Here is a 17,494-nt window from a genome sequence, read left to right on the forward strand (position 1 = left end):
AAGTTAATCAATGAAGTCATGGATATCAACATCAAGCTATCGACAAGAGGATAATTGTTGCTTGGTTATTTTAACGCTATTTTAAGAATGTTTTAACTTCCCGTAACCATTAAGAAGTTTTCTCTTTTTCAATAACCGTTTGTAACCTTTGTTTGTAACCTCCGTTTGTAACTTCTGTTTGTAACCTCCGTTGATAACCATTGATCGTAGGCTTTAAATAGCGACAACATACTCTTTGGAGGCTCCCCAGCACAAAATCAGACAAAAGTACTATCTTTCAATATCATTACTTTCTTGCACTATGCTTTTATCTTCCAGACTCACATTACCAATGAAATTCTGTCGTGTTGCTAAGCCGTAGTTTCCAGATCCGTGTAGTCGATAAGTGCCGGCATTTATCTTTATCCTAGGTGTTGCATCGTCACTTAAATTCCGGCACAGCATCTTGGTGTTTTAAGCTTTGTCGTAAATTAAATTCCAGCATAATTTGTTTGTACTTGATCATGTTATGAAAGTTCGTATGTTCCAAGCCTTGTCAGTGATTAATCCCGACTTGGTTTCTGCTTGTATAGTCCTGTTGAAATTGAAGTTGTTGACTTCTTTAGTGCCTGTGATTTTTTATGTTCAGAGTAACCACAGAAAATGTTGCCCGTTAATAAAAAATTGAAAAACGATTTTGGGCGAAAGATATTTCATGGCCGGAGAAATTTATGCGAAAGAACAAGTCATATCTTAGATTAAGAAGAGCATTTAGATGGAACGATTGAAAAGTCAAAAAGATGTCTAAACAGTATTTGAATGTCAACATCCCTCGTATTTTTCCTAAGCAACATAAGAAAAAACACTCGATCGCATCGAGTTCAACGAAACTACTATTAAGTCAATTGTCCTCGTCCTTATTGAAGCCCGCCATGTGAGATCGACGAAAAACAAAAGGTTGTTGAATTTTCTCATCCAAATTCATAGTCAACGGAGCATCCGCCGGCCATTTTTGAATAAAAGGGTGTTGATTGATTATGCTTGTGAAGTGGTCTCGTTTGGAATTCTTTCATTAACACCCTTCGTGTACACACAACATACCATGACTCTTTCTCGGCTTTCTTTCATCATCTCCTTCATTTTGTCCACAGCTTCGATTTCTGGACAGAAAATTTACAGTCCGACTCTGAGTCTACAACGCGAAGACATCTTCGGAGACCCAGAACATGCAGTGTCAGCATCCATAGCTAACGAATTTGAAACCTTCTTCTTCAACCAAACGCTCGATCATTTCAACTACAGACCCGAGAGCTATGCTACCTTCAAACAAAGATACTTGATCAACTCCAACTATTGGGCCGGCGCAAATTCTAGTGCGCCAATCTTCGTTTACCTCGGTGCCGAATCGCCAATCGATGGAGCCACGACTATTATCGGGTTTCTGACAGATAATGCAGCTCAATTCAAAGCTTTATTAGTTTATATTGAGGTAACCCATTTGAATTCTACGTCCATGCATGAATGTTCTTTCTGTCTAATTTCTGCTCTTAACCAATTAATTAAATTCTTCTTTTCTTGTGGGATTTTTTCTTGTCAGCATCGGTATTATGGTGAGTCAATCCCACTTGGGATGAGCTTCGAAGAAGCTCTCGGAGATGCAAATGTTCGTGGGTATTTTAGCTCGGCCCAAGCTTTGGCCGATTATGCAGCCATTATCTTGCACGTGAAGCAGAATTTGAAAGCCAGGGATTCTCCAGTTATTGTCGTGGGAGGATCATATGGAGGAAGTAAGTGCAATGGATGAATAATCTATCCATTATGAAATGATAAGAAAGGGTTTCATGAGAAGTTTGACGGGTTTTGATATCCGTTCTCTGTTGACTATGTCAAAAACCAATGTTATGTGAAAATGATGTTATTATTCAGCAATTATCATTTTATTCATTCGTTCAATCCTAAAAGCTAATGCGAATTTTAGTGCTTGCTTCGTGGTTCCGGCTAAAATATCCACACGTGGCCCTTGGAGCTCTGGCTTCGTCAGCTCCAATACTGTATTTTGAGGATATGACCCCGCAGGATGCTTACTACTCAGTGGTCACCAAGGATTTTAAGGTAATTACACCTGTCACTTCTCTTCTTCTTTTTTGTTCTAATATTGGAGTGTGCGGCGCTTTTAAAGTATCGAAAGGATATCCATTAATTGACGCAGCATCCCTATATTCCCATTTTACAGACACACGGTAAGTACATGGCATACATATTCTTGCTCCTAGGGGATGGCATCAATAGAATTCAAGTGTATAGTTATTAGTAACTGTACCTCAAGTGAGAAAGACATACAAACTTATCGCTTGAATAATCTTTTAGGATCTTGATATATATCCTTCGTTTAGCATTGTTTGTGTTGAACCATGGTCGTTTTGCACAGGAAGCTAGCGAGACTTGCTACCAAACTATAAGAGACTCGTGGTCAGAGATTGACAGAGTTGCTCAAGAGCCTAATGGCACTTCAAACTTGAGCAAGATGTTCAAGACTTGCAAGTATGTGGTCTGATGCATCATCGGTTATGTGCCTTAATACCGAAGTGCTATAGAGCATCCCCATCTGATTTCTCGATTTAAGGGAGTTGAAATGATTCCATTTACCTTATGAGATCATGAACCTAAATCCGCACTCACTCTTCAGTTCGGTGTGAAGTTTCATGATCGTCGAGGCTAAATTGAGTCATTGAAAATGTGTGTGAATGTTAATTTGTTAAAGGGGACACAATCAATCGGAGATTAACTATTGCTTTTCTTTGCTTGTGGACGCAGGCCTTTAGAGAGTGGAGATGAGGTGAAGAGCTACTTGAAATTGTTGTACGCGAGAGCAGCTCAATACAATGATCCACCAAGATATCCAGTGACCCAGATATGCAGCGGCATTGATGGAGCAAATACTAGCGAAAATGGCATTCTTGGCAAAATATTTGCAGGCGTCGTCGCCTATAACGGGAGCTCCACATGCTACGTCAATCCTCCCACTAATGTTTCTCAAACTAGCTTGGGTTGGAGGTGGCAGGTACGGTACTCTACACCATCATCTGTAGGCATTAGCGGAGCCCCGATGGGTCTAGAGTAATTGCACCGTCCCTCCCTGGAAAACTTCCACGTAAAATTGTGTAGTGTGTAAGTAAACTTACAACTACTAAAAGGGGGATTTGCTTGCAGAGATGCAGCGAAATGGCAATGCCCATAGGCATCACAAGCAATTCTATGTTCCAACCACAACCTTTCATCTTGAGCAACTTCACTGACGGATGCAACTACCAATTCGGGGTCGTGCCTCGCGCGCATTGGGTCACTACGTACTACGGTGGTCATGTATGATTTCAAGCGGCTCTTGGAAAATACATGTTTGGCTATTGTTTTGATCAGTAAATCAGACTGGTTTCTATGCATGAAATTCCCAGCGACCGTTACCATCGTTGGCCTCTACCTTTTGTTGTTGTTGCAGGATATAGAACTCATTCTTCGAAGATTCGGTAGCAACATTATTTTCTCAAATGGACTTCGAGATCCTTGGAGTACCGCCGGGTAGAAAAACCTATATGCTTATATCATACATCTCAAGGATTAAAATTTTACTTTAGCTAATCACGCTTAACAATATCTCTTTTTTTCAAATTTAGGGTCCTGAAAAACATTTCAGAGAGTATCGTTGCTATCTTTACAGAGAAAGGTACATAACCGGGTGATTGATTTTTTGTTTGTGGCTTGTCTCACATACCCGTGAATCACACAAGAGAAGAACAATATCGATGCATGTTAAATAAAAGTTTCAGTGGGTCTTGAATTCTTCAATCAGTGAGTATATGCTTTGCAGGTTCCCATTGTTTGGATATACTTGTGGAGAAGCAAACTGATCCAGACTGGTTGGTCTTGCAGCGAAAAGCTGAAGTAGAGATTATAAAAGGGTGGATAGCCAAATATTATGCCGATCTTCTTGCTTTCAAACAATGATATGAAGAGTTGTTATCGCCATAAATATGGATCGTGAATTGGTTCGGGAAGGCCATTTCAGTGACAGATGGGAACACAAGAATAAGGCCTATGTATCTCACCATAAAGTTATCCTTGTATTTCATTGCTCCATTAGAACGAGCTCTTAAGTGAATTAAAATGACTTCACCCAATATTTCATTTGAGCCATGTGCGTAGTTCGTAACAAGCTTCCAGTTAATTGACCCCCATTTAAAACTGCTGGTCTTTTTTATTTATTAAGCATAGACTTTCATTTTATTTCGACTTTCATATTTGTGGCATGGGTTTATTGACCCACATTCAATGGAAAAATTTCCAGAAAAGTCCTAAACCTATTTAATTTTTGCCAATTCAATCTTAAATCTTTCAATTGTGTCAATTGAGTTCTAAACCTTTTCACATTTTGTCAATTTAGTCCATTCAGCTAATTTTGACCGATAGATGCTGACGTGGCGATCTAGTTAGTGCCGATTGTCTTATGTGTCATACCCGCAATCAGCTTACTTTTTATATATTTTTTTACTTTTTTTTTCCTTTTTGCCGGTGGCCAATCTCAAGCAATGGCCAGAGAGGGCTAAGCGAGGGTCGTCGTCGTCGATCACCGGCAAGGGATGGCCTTGCCTAACCCTACCCAAACAAGGTCGCCCTTGTGTGATCAAGTGAGGCTCGCCCTCACCAGCCACTAGTAAGGCCGGCTCTCGCCGGATCTCCTTGAAAACATTGTATTGGAGAGCAATTCAATATGATGATCCACCAAGTTATCTAGTAACAACGATATGCAACATCATTGAGGGAGCAAATGCTACTAAAAATGGCATTATTGGCAAACTATTTGTAGGCATTATCGCCTATAACATGAACTTGTTGTAGCTAGCAGTATCACCTAGAAGGGAGTGAATATGCGATTTTAAAAAACTTGATAAACTAATGTGGAATTTAAGCTCTCAAGTTCGGAACCAAATTAGAGTCCGAATAGAAATAGTGTTGTAGTCAGATTCACGCGTGTGCGATAAACTATCAGATACGAGAAGTAAGAGTTAAGATATAACGGACTGGGCCCACCACGCTTCCGTTGTGCCACTTTGCAAGATATTGTCCGCTTTGGAGTGCAGCACAAGGCTCGCCAACTCCTCATGGTTTTGTTTCTCCAAGGGTCGCCCATACGGCTCCCTCAAAACGCATCTTGCAAGTTTAGGAGGACCCAACACATATAAACCATCCCAAGATCTTCTCCCTAAGTAATGTGGGACAAAGAGCCGTGCACACCCCCTCTCTTTGGGGATGTTACATACTCCTCCCCTTAGTGGCACGGCGTCCCCGTTGTGCCCCGAGCGGCACTAGTGAGCGGCCACTACGGTCCACACACATGCTATCGGGAGTTGGCTCTGATACCAACCGTAACAGCCCGGGCCCACTACGTTTCCGTTGCGCTACTTGCAAGATATTGTTCGGTTTGGGCTTTGCAACCCGTACGATTTTGTTTCTCTGGGTACTTAGCCTAAAAAAGGCCTCATGCAAGTTAAATAGCCCCTAACCCCTTATAAACTAACCCAAGACTCCCCCTCTAGGCAATGTGGGACAAGGAGTACCATCCCCTTCATAGGATGTTACATACTCCCCCCTCAATGGCACGGCGTCCCCGCCGTGCCCTCGGCGGCACCAGCGAACGCCCATTACGGCCCCACATGCTATTGAGAGTCGGCTACGATACCAACTATAATTCAATAATAATTCTTCCTTTTATTGAATTCGGGCAAATTACTGGTTTCGAATTTCCAAGGCGTCACACTCTTGACCTGTGGAATATGAGAGAAACACAGATGACCAAACACCTTCAAATTTCTTAGAATTGGCTTAACACCAAACTAAGCTTCAAATGGTATCTTCTTCTCTAATACCCTTATAGGCAATATATTCAGCAAAAGAACCGTTGTGTTTGTCGCTTCTGCCTAAAATTCTTTTAGTAGATTCTTCTCATGCAGCAGACACCTAGTCATCTTCATAATGGTTCTATTCTTCCTCTCACTAACTCCATTTTGCTGTGGAGAATAAGAAGCAATAAGCTGATGCTCAATTCCAGCCTCTTTACGGAAAGAGTTAAACCTCTATGAAGTGTAATCTGTTCCACTATCGAGATCGATGACCCGAATCTTGCAGCCACTTTGGTTCTCAACCCATCTCTTAAACTTCAGAAATACCTCAACAACTTTTGACTTTTGCTTCATGAAGTAAATCCAGCACATTCTGGTATAATCATCAATGAAAATAATGAAATACCTGCTGCCATTTAGTGAACGAGTCACTTGTGGACCACAGAGATCGATATGAATCAACTATAGCTTCTCTGTAGCTCTCCAAATGGATTCCTTGAAGGGAAGTCTTATCTACTTGCCCAGCAAACAAGCCTTACACCTTGTGATCTGCTCCTCCAGGCTTGGTAACCTAGTTGCCATTTCATTCCTCTACATGAACGTAAAGCCTTTGTGATGAAAGTGCCCTGACCTCTTGTGCCATATCTCTAAATCACGGGCCCGACACTTAAATGTCACCTGCTCCATCTCAAGAGGATTCAGAGAACAACTCTTTTGTTGCATCTTTATCTTGAACAGCTCCTGACCACCGGAGTCAAAGATCAAACACTTCCCCTCTTCAAATATCACTTTAAATCCCTTTTCTACCAACTGCCCCACACTCAGCAAATTCTGATTAATCTCGGACACATACATCACATCAGAAACCAGCTTAGTTCCGGCACAACTCTCTATTGCTACGGTCCCTTTACCTTTCACTTCTACGTACTCCCCATTCCCAATCCTCACGCTTGACTTCAATGACTTGTCAAGGTCTATAAATAGCTTTTCATCACTTGTCATGTGGTTTATGCAACCACTATCAATAAACCAACTATCACACGAAGTACTAGAGGAGAAACAAGAAGCAACAAACAGTTGATCTACCTCTTGCTGGACTGCAGCGTGTACCTCACCTTCTTGCTGATCTCCCTTCTCTTTGCAAAACTTCTCAATGTGCCTAAGTTTATGACATTTTCTGCACCTTACATCCGGCCTCTTCCAACACCTAAAGTGCGGATGATTTTGTTTTCCACAGTCTTGACATGAGGAATACCTTTCCTAATTGTTCTTGGAGTTGCCTACTCTCTGCTGCAGCTGCTTCTGAACCACTACTACCATTCCCTTTCTTCTCTTTCCACCTCTTGCCTTTCCCTTCTACATTATACCGTTCTTTGGCTCGCAAAGCTCCTTATGTACTTCCTTCCAGCCTCATTAACCTCCTCTGCTCTTGTGCTTGCAGAGTACTTAGCAATTCCGCCAACTTGATCCGAGACAAATCCTTGGTATTCTCCAAAGAGGCAATGGTTGCCTCAAACCTTTCGGGCAAGGAGACTAGAATCTTCTGCACTAGCCTATTATCATATAGGTCAATGCCTAGAACTCTTGCCTAATTTGCAATGCTTATCAACTTATCAGAATACTCCTTAATTGTCTCGGACTCCTTCATCTCCGATCTCTTGAATTCTATGATCAAATTTAGCCCCTTCATGCTTCTGATCCTCTCATCTCCTTGATACTCAGCTTTGAGGAAGTCCCGGATAGCTTTGGCTAATTCACAAGCAATAATTCTGCCGGAAATGGCAGGTGAGATAGCAGCATATAAACAAGATTTTGCCTTTGCTTTCCTTGTTATCCTCTCCTTGTGATACTTGATTTGATTGATGGTTGGATTGTCAAGAAGGGGAGCAACTTCATAATCTTGTTCCAAAGCTTCCCAAAAATCACAACCCTCTAGATAGGCTCTCATTCTCACCGCCTAGGCTTGATAATTTTTCCATCAAACACTGGTGGAGCCATTGCTCAATTTATTGGACAACGGAGGAGGAGCAGTGTTGTTATTGTCGAAGTTGCCGAACTATGCTTCCAAGCCGAAGTAAGAGAAGACAGAGAGTGAGAGAGAGAGAGAGAAAGTTCATAAGATTTTTTTATGCAATCAATCATTTTTAGAGGGAAAATGATTTTCTAACAATATGATAGTACTTGTCAATTATTTCGATTGTAGATCCACACACCATCACTGTTTTTTTTTTTTTTTTTGCATAAAACATTCATCAATTGAAAAATTGAGGAGTTAGAAATAATGACACTATTGTCGACCTGTCAGGCTAGCGGTTCCCTTTTCAAAGAGAGAGAGTCCTCCCTAAAAAAAGTTGTCATTTTGTTAGCTCTTGCCGCATAGGATCATGCTAGACTTCAATTTATTTTAAAAAACCATGCATTATAAACTGTCGTAATAGGTATTCAAGTGAACGATTTAAACCGATATGACACTCAAATGAGGAAAAAAAAAAGTTACGGCCCTCAAGTGGGCGCCGTACAAAGGTTAAGACACTTTTAATATTCTTATTCCCATATCCTAACATGTCCAGTATTATTCGAATTACAGAAGTTACAGCAGGGATTGAAATCAGGCTTGCATCTCCTTTTTTTTGTCTTTGTTTCCTCAAATGGGGGAAAAGTGTCAAAGAAGGGGAGAAGTGTAAAAAAAGTCATAAACCTATTGTATTTGTACCAATTCAGTCGTAAACATTTTTTTTTATGTCAATTCAGTTCTAAACTTTTTATATTTATGCTAATTCAATTGGCCAATTTGTGTATTTGTTGTTGCTGTCCCCACAGCATTGGTTTTTGCCCTTGAATCTTCGTGCATAGGTATTATACATACCCGAGCTAACAAGAGCAAACATTGTGTATTTCTGACTATTTCAGAAATTTCAAACCCGACTCAAGCGCAAAAGCCAAAAAACGCGTTCTTTACATGCTGGGTCAAGTTGGATTGACCCGACCCAAATCGAATATTATCCAGCTCCGAGGCAGGTTGACCCTTTTTTTTTTTTTTTTGTGTTGCTGATACCGAAAAAGTCCGCTCGTACATCAACGATTGGAACATGGAAATAGATCCGATACCAATCTTAAGTTCTTAACTGCCCAATTCATCTATTGAGCATCTGAAATATACAAAGGAAACGAAGTTTCTAAGAGCATTTGGGACAGATTTTCTTGAGTCCGATTAACTGAAAATATGGTTTTGAATATCAACTCTCTAAAAGCAAAACGGATCTGGACTTAGAAGTCTTAAACAAGATATAAATCCTATTATTCCACATCCCACTTTCTGTTTGACATTAATAAAAGGGGAAGCTCAATTTAATTAGCGTAAAATAGCTCACGCTTCTCTCAATCATGAAAGAATCAACCAAACTATGAAGATAGGACAAAACACGGACATTGATGACTAAAATATATTCTTTTTCTTTCTCTTTTGGGAGAAACGAATGCTTAGAACTTGAGGAAAGAAATGCATAAGGAGTATTCAAATAGGAAAATGTTTCCCGATAGTTTGATAGTACTGTCGGTTATTTTTTATCATAGATTCACACAATATCACCGCGTATTTTGCATAAAGCACTCGTTAATTGGAATATCGTGGAATCAGAAATAATGAAAGTACTATTAGACTGTCAGGCTAGCGACTCCCTATAAAATAAAAATTGTAATAAAAAGTATAGCATAAACAAGAGTCCAATGCAATCTTTAAGTAGCCATGTAGCATCTTATTGTAAGTTCAAGTAAAACGCAAAGTACGTAAAGCATAACGAGGTTAACTTATTGATTTAGGAGATAGGACGACCTTATATGCACGATCAATTCTCCGTGCCGTTAAGCAGCGTTAAATAAATAATTTCATATTTCATGTTCCAAATAATCTGGTGAAGGAATAACAGATAGAAGTATTTGCTCCTGCCAACTTGAAGCAAGAGAGAATCTGGGAACTCATCAAAGGGCGACACTGTTCTTGTGGTCTAAATGAAGTTGATAATCTCTCGTACGAACTCACCGTTGTCGACCTCCTCTGACGTTCAAAGTGAGTGGCGGATAGCCATTGACAAAGAGCAACTTGTTCTATTAATGTTAATCATTGGGCTCGTGCTTTTGTCTAGATTTCGGCAAGATTCGATTTGAACTTTCCATGAACTTGGAGACGTGTCCGAGTGGTTGAGGATCACTTGAAGCTTCGTGGTAGGATTTGTTCAACATAACTTTTTGGTTCTTTTGTCCAAATTAGACTGAATTTTCTGAGGCGGCTTTGATGGTACATGCAGTGAACATTTTGGAGGTTTCTCTCGAAAGAATTCCAAGTTGCAATATTTCAACGGGGCAGGGAATTCGAGTTCGCATCACAAGATATATGTACGTCGCGCAATCTTGTCTAGAACTTACATCCTCGGGGCATTGAAAATGACGCGTGGCACGTGATCAAACATTCCCATGCCGGAGCCACGTCTAATTTCTGGCAACCGATAGCGAGCTCGAGACTTGATTGGAACTTCTTTTGAAACCTTGAGTCCTAAACTAAAACAAAACCGTAAGGGAGGTTGATTTTGATCTTTTAGGCCTTTTTCCTGCATTATCTCCTTGTCTCATCTTTGATCATGTCACGTAATTATTCTTTTTTCTCCTCACGAAATCCCAATTGACTTCGATCCCAGCCGCCTCATCAGCCTCATGATGTCAAATCAATTATGTGAAACGAAAGAAAAAGGGTATATAAAGGGATGAACTAGCAGAATGATCGAAACGTCAGAAACATCAATCCTTTTGTCACGTACATGCTTTAGCTTGGGCAGTTATGACTACAATCCCCGGAATGTCTTCACACTGTTGCCTCTGGATCGCTCTGATATTTCTCTCAGCTTCTGTTGCTACTGCACATAACTTAGACCATGTCGATATCCCGAAGCTGAGGATGTCCCGTCCCGAGTTCTTGCGAGACCCGGCAAGCACAGCTCAAGCTTCCGTCTCAAAGGACTTTGCAACTTTCTTCTACAACCAAACCCTCGATCATTTCAACTATAGACCAGAAAGTTACACTGCCTTCAATCAAAGATACGTGGTCAATTCCAAGTACTGGGGCGGCGCGGAATCTGGCGCGCCGATCTTCGCCTTTCTCGGCGCAGAAGCACCGATCGATGGCGACATAGGTAATGCCGGGTTCCTCACAGATAATGCTCCTCAATTTAGAGCATTACTGGTATACATAGAGGTAATGAACCACAGTAATGTCTGAAATTGTGTCACTACTCCTTTAACTTGATGGTTTCACCATTTATGTTGTGAAATTCATTATCCTTGTAGCATCGGTTTTATGGAGAATCAATCCCATATGGAATGACATTTGCCAAAGCCCTTGGTGATGCCAACAACCGCGGATATTTCAGCTCCGCCCAAGCGCTCGCCGATTACGCGGAAATCCTCACATACTTGAAGCAGAAATTGAAAGCCGAACATTCTCCGATAATTGTTTTCGGAGGATCATATGGGGGAAGTAAGTGACTATATTCTCACTAACATCTTTCTTTCCTTGACACACACATACATACATAGCTTACATGGTAGTTAATTCCCCTTTATACAACCCAGTCACAAAACGAGTCAAAAACTATAAATACTTACTTTACTATGATTTGCTACGGTTATCAATATTTGCAGTGTTAGCTTCATGGTTTCGGCTGAAGTATCCTCATGTGGCACTCGGAGCTTTAGCTTCATCCGCCCCTATTCTTTACTTTGACGACATCGTTCCTCAAGATGCATACTTTTCGGTAGTTGCGAAAAGCTTTTTGGTAAGATCTATTTGCTCTGTGTTTTCTCTTTTCTGTTTCCATTGCCATGCTAACCAATATGTATAAGTGATTCTGTAGGAAAGTAGTTCTTCTTGCCACCAAACGATAAGACAATCCTGGGAAGAAATTGATAGAGCTGCTTCTGAGCCTCATGGTCTCACGAAGTTGACCAAAACCTTCAAAACTTGCAGGTGTCAATTTTTTTATTTTCTTCATTTTTTTCATTTTATGAACTGATGCTGAAAATAATTGGTGAAAGTTCTAACTCTATTATTTCCCTTCTGTTTAGTCCATTGAAAAGTTCATCAGAGCTCAAGAAGTACCTGAGAACACTGTACGCACAAGTTGTTCAGTACAACGATCCATCCGCACAACCCTTGAAACTTATGTGCGACGCCATTAATGGAGCTTCTCCAAGAAACGGCCTTCTGCGGAAGATCTTTGCAGGCCTTGTTGCCATCAATGGCAACTTAACATGCTACGTCAATTCACCCACTTCTGCTACATTAGCTCAAACTCTTCTGGGGTGGTCTTGGCAGGTGCGTAATACTTCGGACATATATCTGCAACTTGCGTTTTTATCACTTACTTTTTTTCTCTTTGTTAGTGAGGATTAATTATAGGGTCTGTCCAAAAAAATTACCAAAAAAAAAAATTATAGGGCCTGTCCAGTCGAGTCGAGTAGAGTCAAGTCGAGTCGAATCCTTATGATCATTCACTACTCAAGCTTCGCTCTTCTCAATTATATGCCAACACCTCTAACACAGTGGCGGGCTTGATTTTTTTAGGCTCGAGTTCGCCCAAATGAAGTGTTTCTAGGCTCGAGGCAAACCTGATATCATCTGTTATCGAAAAGCAAGTTTTAGATAGCGTTAATAAAACTGAGCTAGAGGCAGGAAAGAAAGTATTAGGTGTGTGCTTCTAATGTTTGTCTCCCCTCTTTTGGAATGATCTTATTCTCCAGTGTTCTAAATGGATGATGACTGAAGTACTTCAAATTAACCATGTTTTCAAACTATTCAGACTACACTTGCACTCGAAAAGAATCGGGCTGAGTTTGCTTACGTAGTTCATAATTTTTTTGAGCTCGAACATACCACGCGTGGCAGCTCGACTCTTTTACACCATATTCTAAGAGAGATCTGTGTAATTTTTCATCATTTGAGTCCATCTTTTCCTGCAGGATTAGTCAAGTAAAACTGTACACTTGGTGTTAGTCTTCCTATTCCTTTTGTTGGACTGAAGAGGGCTAATGTGGGTTTTTACAGACATGCAGTGAGATGGTGATCCCTATGGGCATTACCAGAAACACTATGTTTCCACCAAAACCTTTCAATCTAAATAGCTTCAGCAACGCCTGCAAAAGGGTGTTCCGCGTCGCGCCTCGGCCGCATTGGATCACCACCTATTTCGGTGGTCATGTACGTCGCTCTGCAAATCAAATAAATTTTGCTGCTCTTTTTTTTTTTCCTAACAATGATTAATTTCTGTGCAAAACGTGGAGGAATGACTTCAGACCTCAACATACCCAAATGTAAAATAAATTGTCATTAAATTCTCCATTCACGGTGAAAAATTGCAGGACATAAAACTTATTCTGTGGAGGTTTGCTAGCAACATAATTTTCTCCAATGGACTTCAAGATCCTTACAGCAGCGGCGGGTACGTGTAGCATCGAAACTTACAAAATTTTCTATGAAGACATCGGTTACTTAATCAATTCGTCAATTATATTGTAGGGTCCTGAAGAATATTTCTAGTACCATTGTCGCCATCCACACAGCCAAAGGTACATGCTCGACCTGATTTGTCTCATACCAGAGTTTTACACACACACACACACACACGTAGGTTCTCATTATTTGGTTGCAAAATATTTTCTACGTAGGTTCTCACACTTTAGACATACTCGGAGCAAAAAAGAGCGATCCGGATTGGTTGGTCGAACAGCGCAAAACCGAGGTTGAGATTATGAAAATGTGGCTCGCGACATACTATGTGGATCTCCGCACTTTCAAAAATTGATATCATATGGAGAAGTAATGAAAATATGGTGAGAGAATAATGGCCAAGTATTAAGTTATTACTGTCAGTAACAAGAGGGGAAATTTTGAAGTAAGGGCCCAAAGTGCCTTTATTTTTTTCAAATAAGAGCTTAAAGTGGATCTTATTTCAAATAAGGGCCCGAACGGCTCAAATTGTCTCGTAGAAGAACTTGGCCAAGGGCATTTTCATCATTTGCATATTATTATTATTTCTTTATTTTTTTTCCCTTTTCTTTTTTTAATTAAAAAAAAGTTAAAAGTTACATAATAGATGAATTCTCCAGAGAACACGATCTTCATCTCATTGAGCAATCCTCCACACTTTCACGTCTTCAAAAGCCCCAGAATTTCTTTTAGTTACTCAAAAGGATTAGGACGGTTCAACAGAACACACAAATTCAAAACGAAAGAGCCAAGCAAAGAGCAAAAGAAAGGCCGAGGGAATCGTACCGGAGCCACTTGGGAGCTCTCTGCTTGTACGTCGCGACGAACACATGTTCGGTCCACTCCCAAAGCGCCAAGTCGCCGCCGCCGCCGCCACCACCATTGCCGCCATCTGGGAGGAAAAAGTGCGAAGCCCATGGAAAAAGGAAAAGAGAAAAAAATCAAAATAATAAACGATAAAAATGCCCTTGAGGGCAGGTCCTTTTCTCGGACTACATTATCACTTCAGCCATTTATTTGAAATAAAGATCATTTCAAGTACTTATTCACCATTATTTGAAATAATGTCCACTTCAAATCCTTATATGAGAAAATGAGGACACTTCATATTTTTATTTGAAATTTTTCCAAAGAAGAATATAAAAGTCCTATATCATCTCGGACAAATCGGTCTCGAGGATCACATTATTCGCTGAATGAATCATGTGGATTTTTCTTGGATGCACCGCCTCGTCACTTATGCTTACCTAGATAATCTACCTATTTAGTTTATTCAATCTACAAAAGAACTTCCATTAATAAGAATTAATACCACGAAAAAGTCCAAATTTATAGACAAACCCTCCAGAAAACCCAAGCTTTTGCAGTCACGTCGCTCTGATCTTTTCTTTTTTTTTTCTTTTTTTTTTGGGTCGGATGCGTCACTCTGATCTGGGTGCCCATTATTTTGCTCTAATTTGCAAAACAAAGAAATCTAGATAAGACAGCTAAAAGCAACTGAAGGTTATACCAATGTCCAGGGGAGTTCAAATAAACATTAACAGACATCTGCTCAGCTGCGCCAAACAGAATGCAAATGATGGAGAAAACTTTCCAGCGCTCTCAAATAAAAATCGTCACTCTGTTAGCAACAGAAAGGCATCCCAAGATTCAGGCAGTGCCCAGTGCCCAGTAAGTAATTAACAAGGATTGAAGAGTGGCTACTAAAATTTTAGAAGTCCCTCGGTCAGATTCGACTTCCTCGTGGTTATTCTTTGGCAAATCCGGAAATCCCAGAAACAATCTCATCTTTCGGAGGAGAAAACCAGACCCGCCTCGGCATTACTTGGTAATATCTGTGGGTGGACTTACCCAGAAAGAAACCAGAGCTTAGGAGAAGGAAGCTTACCTCGGCTACGGCGCCGTCCGACGAAGGGGTCCCTCAAGGTCAAGGGCAAGATCGACGGCCGTTCAAGGAGGAGGGTTCGACGGAAGGGGCCATCAGCTATATCTGTAGGGATTCCCAAGGTCGCTTGTTGGGGCTGGACTCGCCAGATCTGCGAGGGTGTGTACTCGGCTGAGCTGGCGGAGGAGAAAACTATGGCGGAAACGACAGCTTTTCCGAACGCGAGAAGAGGGCAGAAGATTTTGTCGGAGTCCACCTTCGCTGAACGCAGAAGATTCTTCTTGACTCTTTCGGAGTCAGTCAGACAATCTAAGCTTAGTACTGTCGCCGAAGTGTGCAGATCAGTTGACATGGAAAGCGCACCAACTTATCACGGAGGCCCAAATCCTTGCTAATGGGCTTTCCTGATTTGTCATTGGGCCATAAAGACAACTGGGCTTCTGACTTGGCAAAGGCCCAACGCAACAAGTGCTTGGCCCTTGCAGGGCCATTCTTTTCCGGCGAAACACAACTACGATCAACTTATGAACCAAGCTCGAGCTCAATACTTAAAAAAGTTCAAATCATTTGGATACATTATGTAATTGGAGGATATCTATGAAATTTTCAACTAATAAATTTTTCAAGAAGATAATAGAAACTCGATTAGACTCGCGAGCCTGTTGAACCCGACAAATCGATCTCGACCAAGTCCGAACTATTCAACGCATTATGAAGCACGAAAGCAGCTATCTAGTGAAATTTTATCTCAACCACGCTCACCTTTGACAAAAATCAGATGGAACTTTGAACAGGACAACTGGAGAAAAGCTCGAAATAGATTAATATTCTCTTTCAAGAAAAGCCTCGGAGAAATGTCAAATACTTCAAGTCAAAGGGGTTTTCTCGAAATACAATTTATGTTTGTTAAATTATAATTTAAAAGTTCATTGTAAAGTAATTTTGGGGCAAATAGTATTTTTTTTTTTTAATCAAATCAAAAGCTTTCATTAGATAAGAGGACTAGCACACCATTCAACGATGACATCAAAGCAAAGTAAATCCCAAAGAAGTTAGAGAGGCTTAGTCATCCAATTAGAGGGAAGATAACCTAAACGATATGCTTTCACAACCTAATCCACGCATGTATTAGTTTCTCGTAGATTATAGGCTATAAAAACTCATGGGAGTGTTGGGCTAGTAATTTTTGGGCAAATAGTATTTAGAATTTTTTTTTCTAAATTATTTATTAACAAAAAAGGAAAAAAACTTAAACACTTCGATGGCTCCAGCGAAAAGCTTAGCCTGCCGGTGAGCCAAATCTAGTATTGGCAATCATTGTCAGAGTTTGCACAACCTTATGCGGCCCCGGCGAGGACCATATGGGGTCGTGCCAACCCCAACAAGGGCCACACGACCCAGACAATGGCTGCTTGAGGACACACGCCCTAGCGAGGGCCGCTCGCCCTAGCGAGGGCCACTCGCCTTGGGGCTACCAAGGTTGCATGACCATCAGCGGCTGTCGTTCGGCCTTACTCAACTCTCGAGGGAGCTTCACGGGCGATCTACGTGGAGAAGATAAATGGTTCTTACATGGGAAAAATCAGGAAAAGAAAAAATTGATGAGGATAGTTTTAGAAGAAAAAATTATCAAACTAGAAAATACTAAAAGCTGAAGGTGCTTAGGCTTTTAGCTTTGCCAAGGCCAATAATTGGCCAAAGAGATCCTAAAAAAATTTGCCAAACACCTCAAATTTTTCCTATGGAGATTTTAGCCCCTTGAGCAAATTGAATCAAATATAAATGTAATCTTGCTTGTCTAAATACGAAACTAATCTTTCTGGTGCACATTTTGCATGAAAAGGAAACTTTACCTTTAAGTAGATGAATTGTCGAACACAATATGTCATTAGTACTTATACATAACGTGATAAGCCACATAACCTGCTAATTAAGCTCAAATTGTCGAACACAATAAGTCCTCATGACTAAAGAGTGTTTTTGTTTTTAACTGAAAACTCATGACAAAGAAAAATATTTTTTATGAAAATCATTTTCAAGGAAAATAGTTAGCTTTCATCTGTTCGATGATTTGCAAAAATATGATTTCCTTCTCGTCAGAAGGAAAAGGCATTTTCCTCCGACCTAACCTTGTTGATTTCAGTCAATGGAAAGTATTTTCTGTATATCAATTAGTTTTCCATCGTCCAAGCACCGGAAAGT

The 17,494-nt window shown here is 40.5% G+C and overlaps 2 protein-coding genes across 2 annotated transcripts; both read left to right on the forward strand.

Annotated features, from left to right (window-relative positions):
* Window positions 1–1,033: 1,033 nt before the first annotated feature.
* Window positions 1,034–4,131, forward strand: LOC115735287 (lysosomal Pro-X carboxypeptidase-like). Its single transcript, XM_030666461.2, has 9 exons — window positions 1,034–1,468; window positions 1,577–1,766; window positions 1,958–2,091; window positions 2,408–2,520; window positions 2,794–3,040; window positions 3,190–3,342; window positions 3,476–3,555; window positions 3,651–3,700; window positions 3,845–4,131. Exons 1-9 carry the CDS (start codon window positions 1,082–1,084, stop codon window positions 3,979–3,981), a joined length of 1,491 nt encoding a protein of 496 aa, XP_030522321.1. The 5' UTR covers window positions 1,034–1,081; the 3' UTR covers window positions 3,982–4,131.
* A 6,448-nt stretch (window positions 4,132–10,579) lies between these two features.
* Window positions 10,580–13,793, forward strand: LOC115735286 (lysosomal Pro-X carboxypeptidase-like). Its single transcript, XM_030666460.2, has 9 exons — window positions 10,580–11,118; window positions 11,211–11,400; window positions 11,565–11,698; window positions 11,777–11,889; window positions 11,988–12,237; window positions 12,967–13,119; window positions 13,281–13,360; window positions 13,438–13,487; window positions 13,587–13,793. The coding sequence occupies exons 1-9, from the start codon at window positions 10,705–10,707 to the stop codon at window positions 13,721–13,723; spliced, it is 1,521 nt and encodes a 506-aa protein (XP_030522320.1). The 5' UTR covers window positions 10,580–10,704; the 3' UTR covers window positions 13,724–13,793.
* Window positions 13,794–17,494: the final 3,701 nt, after the last annotated feature.

The sequence above is a fragment of the Rhodamnia argentea genome, chromosome 8, assembly GCF_020921035.1.
Source record: "Rhodamnia argentea isolate NSW1041297 chromosome 8, ASM2092103v1, whole genome shotgun sequence".
In the NCBI taxonomy this organism is placed as follows: Eukaryota; Viridiplantae; Streptophyta; class Magnoliopsida; order Myrtales; family Myrtaceae; genus Rhodamnia; species Rhodamnia argentea.

What these genes read in the sequence shown, in the direction of transcription:
- LOC115735286 (XM_030666460.2), top strand. Translation starts at nt 10,705, where the DNA reads ATGACTACAATCCCCGGAATGTCTTCACACTGTTGCCTCTGGATCGCT. An exon ending in TAGTTGCGAAAAGCTTTTTG is followed by an intron (nt 11,699 to 11,776) that starts GTAAGATCTATT and finishes GTGATTCTGTAG; the next exon opens with GAAAGTAGTTCTTCTTGCCA. An exon ending in CCACCTATTTCGGTGGTCAT is followed by an intron (nt 13,120 to 13,280) that starts GTACGTCGCTCT and finishes GAAAAATTGCAG; the next exon opens with GACATAAAACTTATTCTGTG.
- LOC115735287 (XM_030666461.2), top strand. Translation starts at nt 1,082, where the DNA reads ATGACTCTTTCTCGGCTTTCTTTCATCATCTCCTTCATTTTGTCCACA. An exon ending in GGGAGGATCATATGGAGGAA is followed by an intron (nt 1,767 to 1,957) that starts GTAAGTGCAATG and finishes TGCGAATTTTAG; the next exon opens with TGCTTGCTTCGTGGTTCCGG. An exon ending in TGGTCACCAAGGATTTTAAG is followed by an intron (nt 2,092 to 2,407) that starts GTAATTACACCT and finishes CGTTTTGCACAG; the next exon opens with GAAGCTAGCGAGACTTGCTA.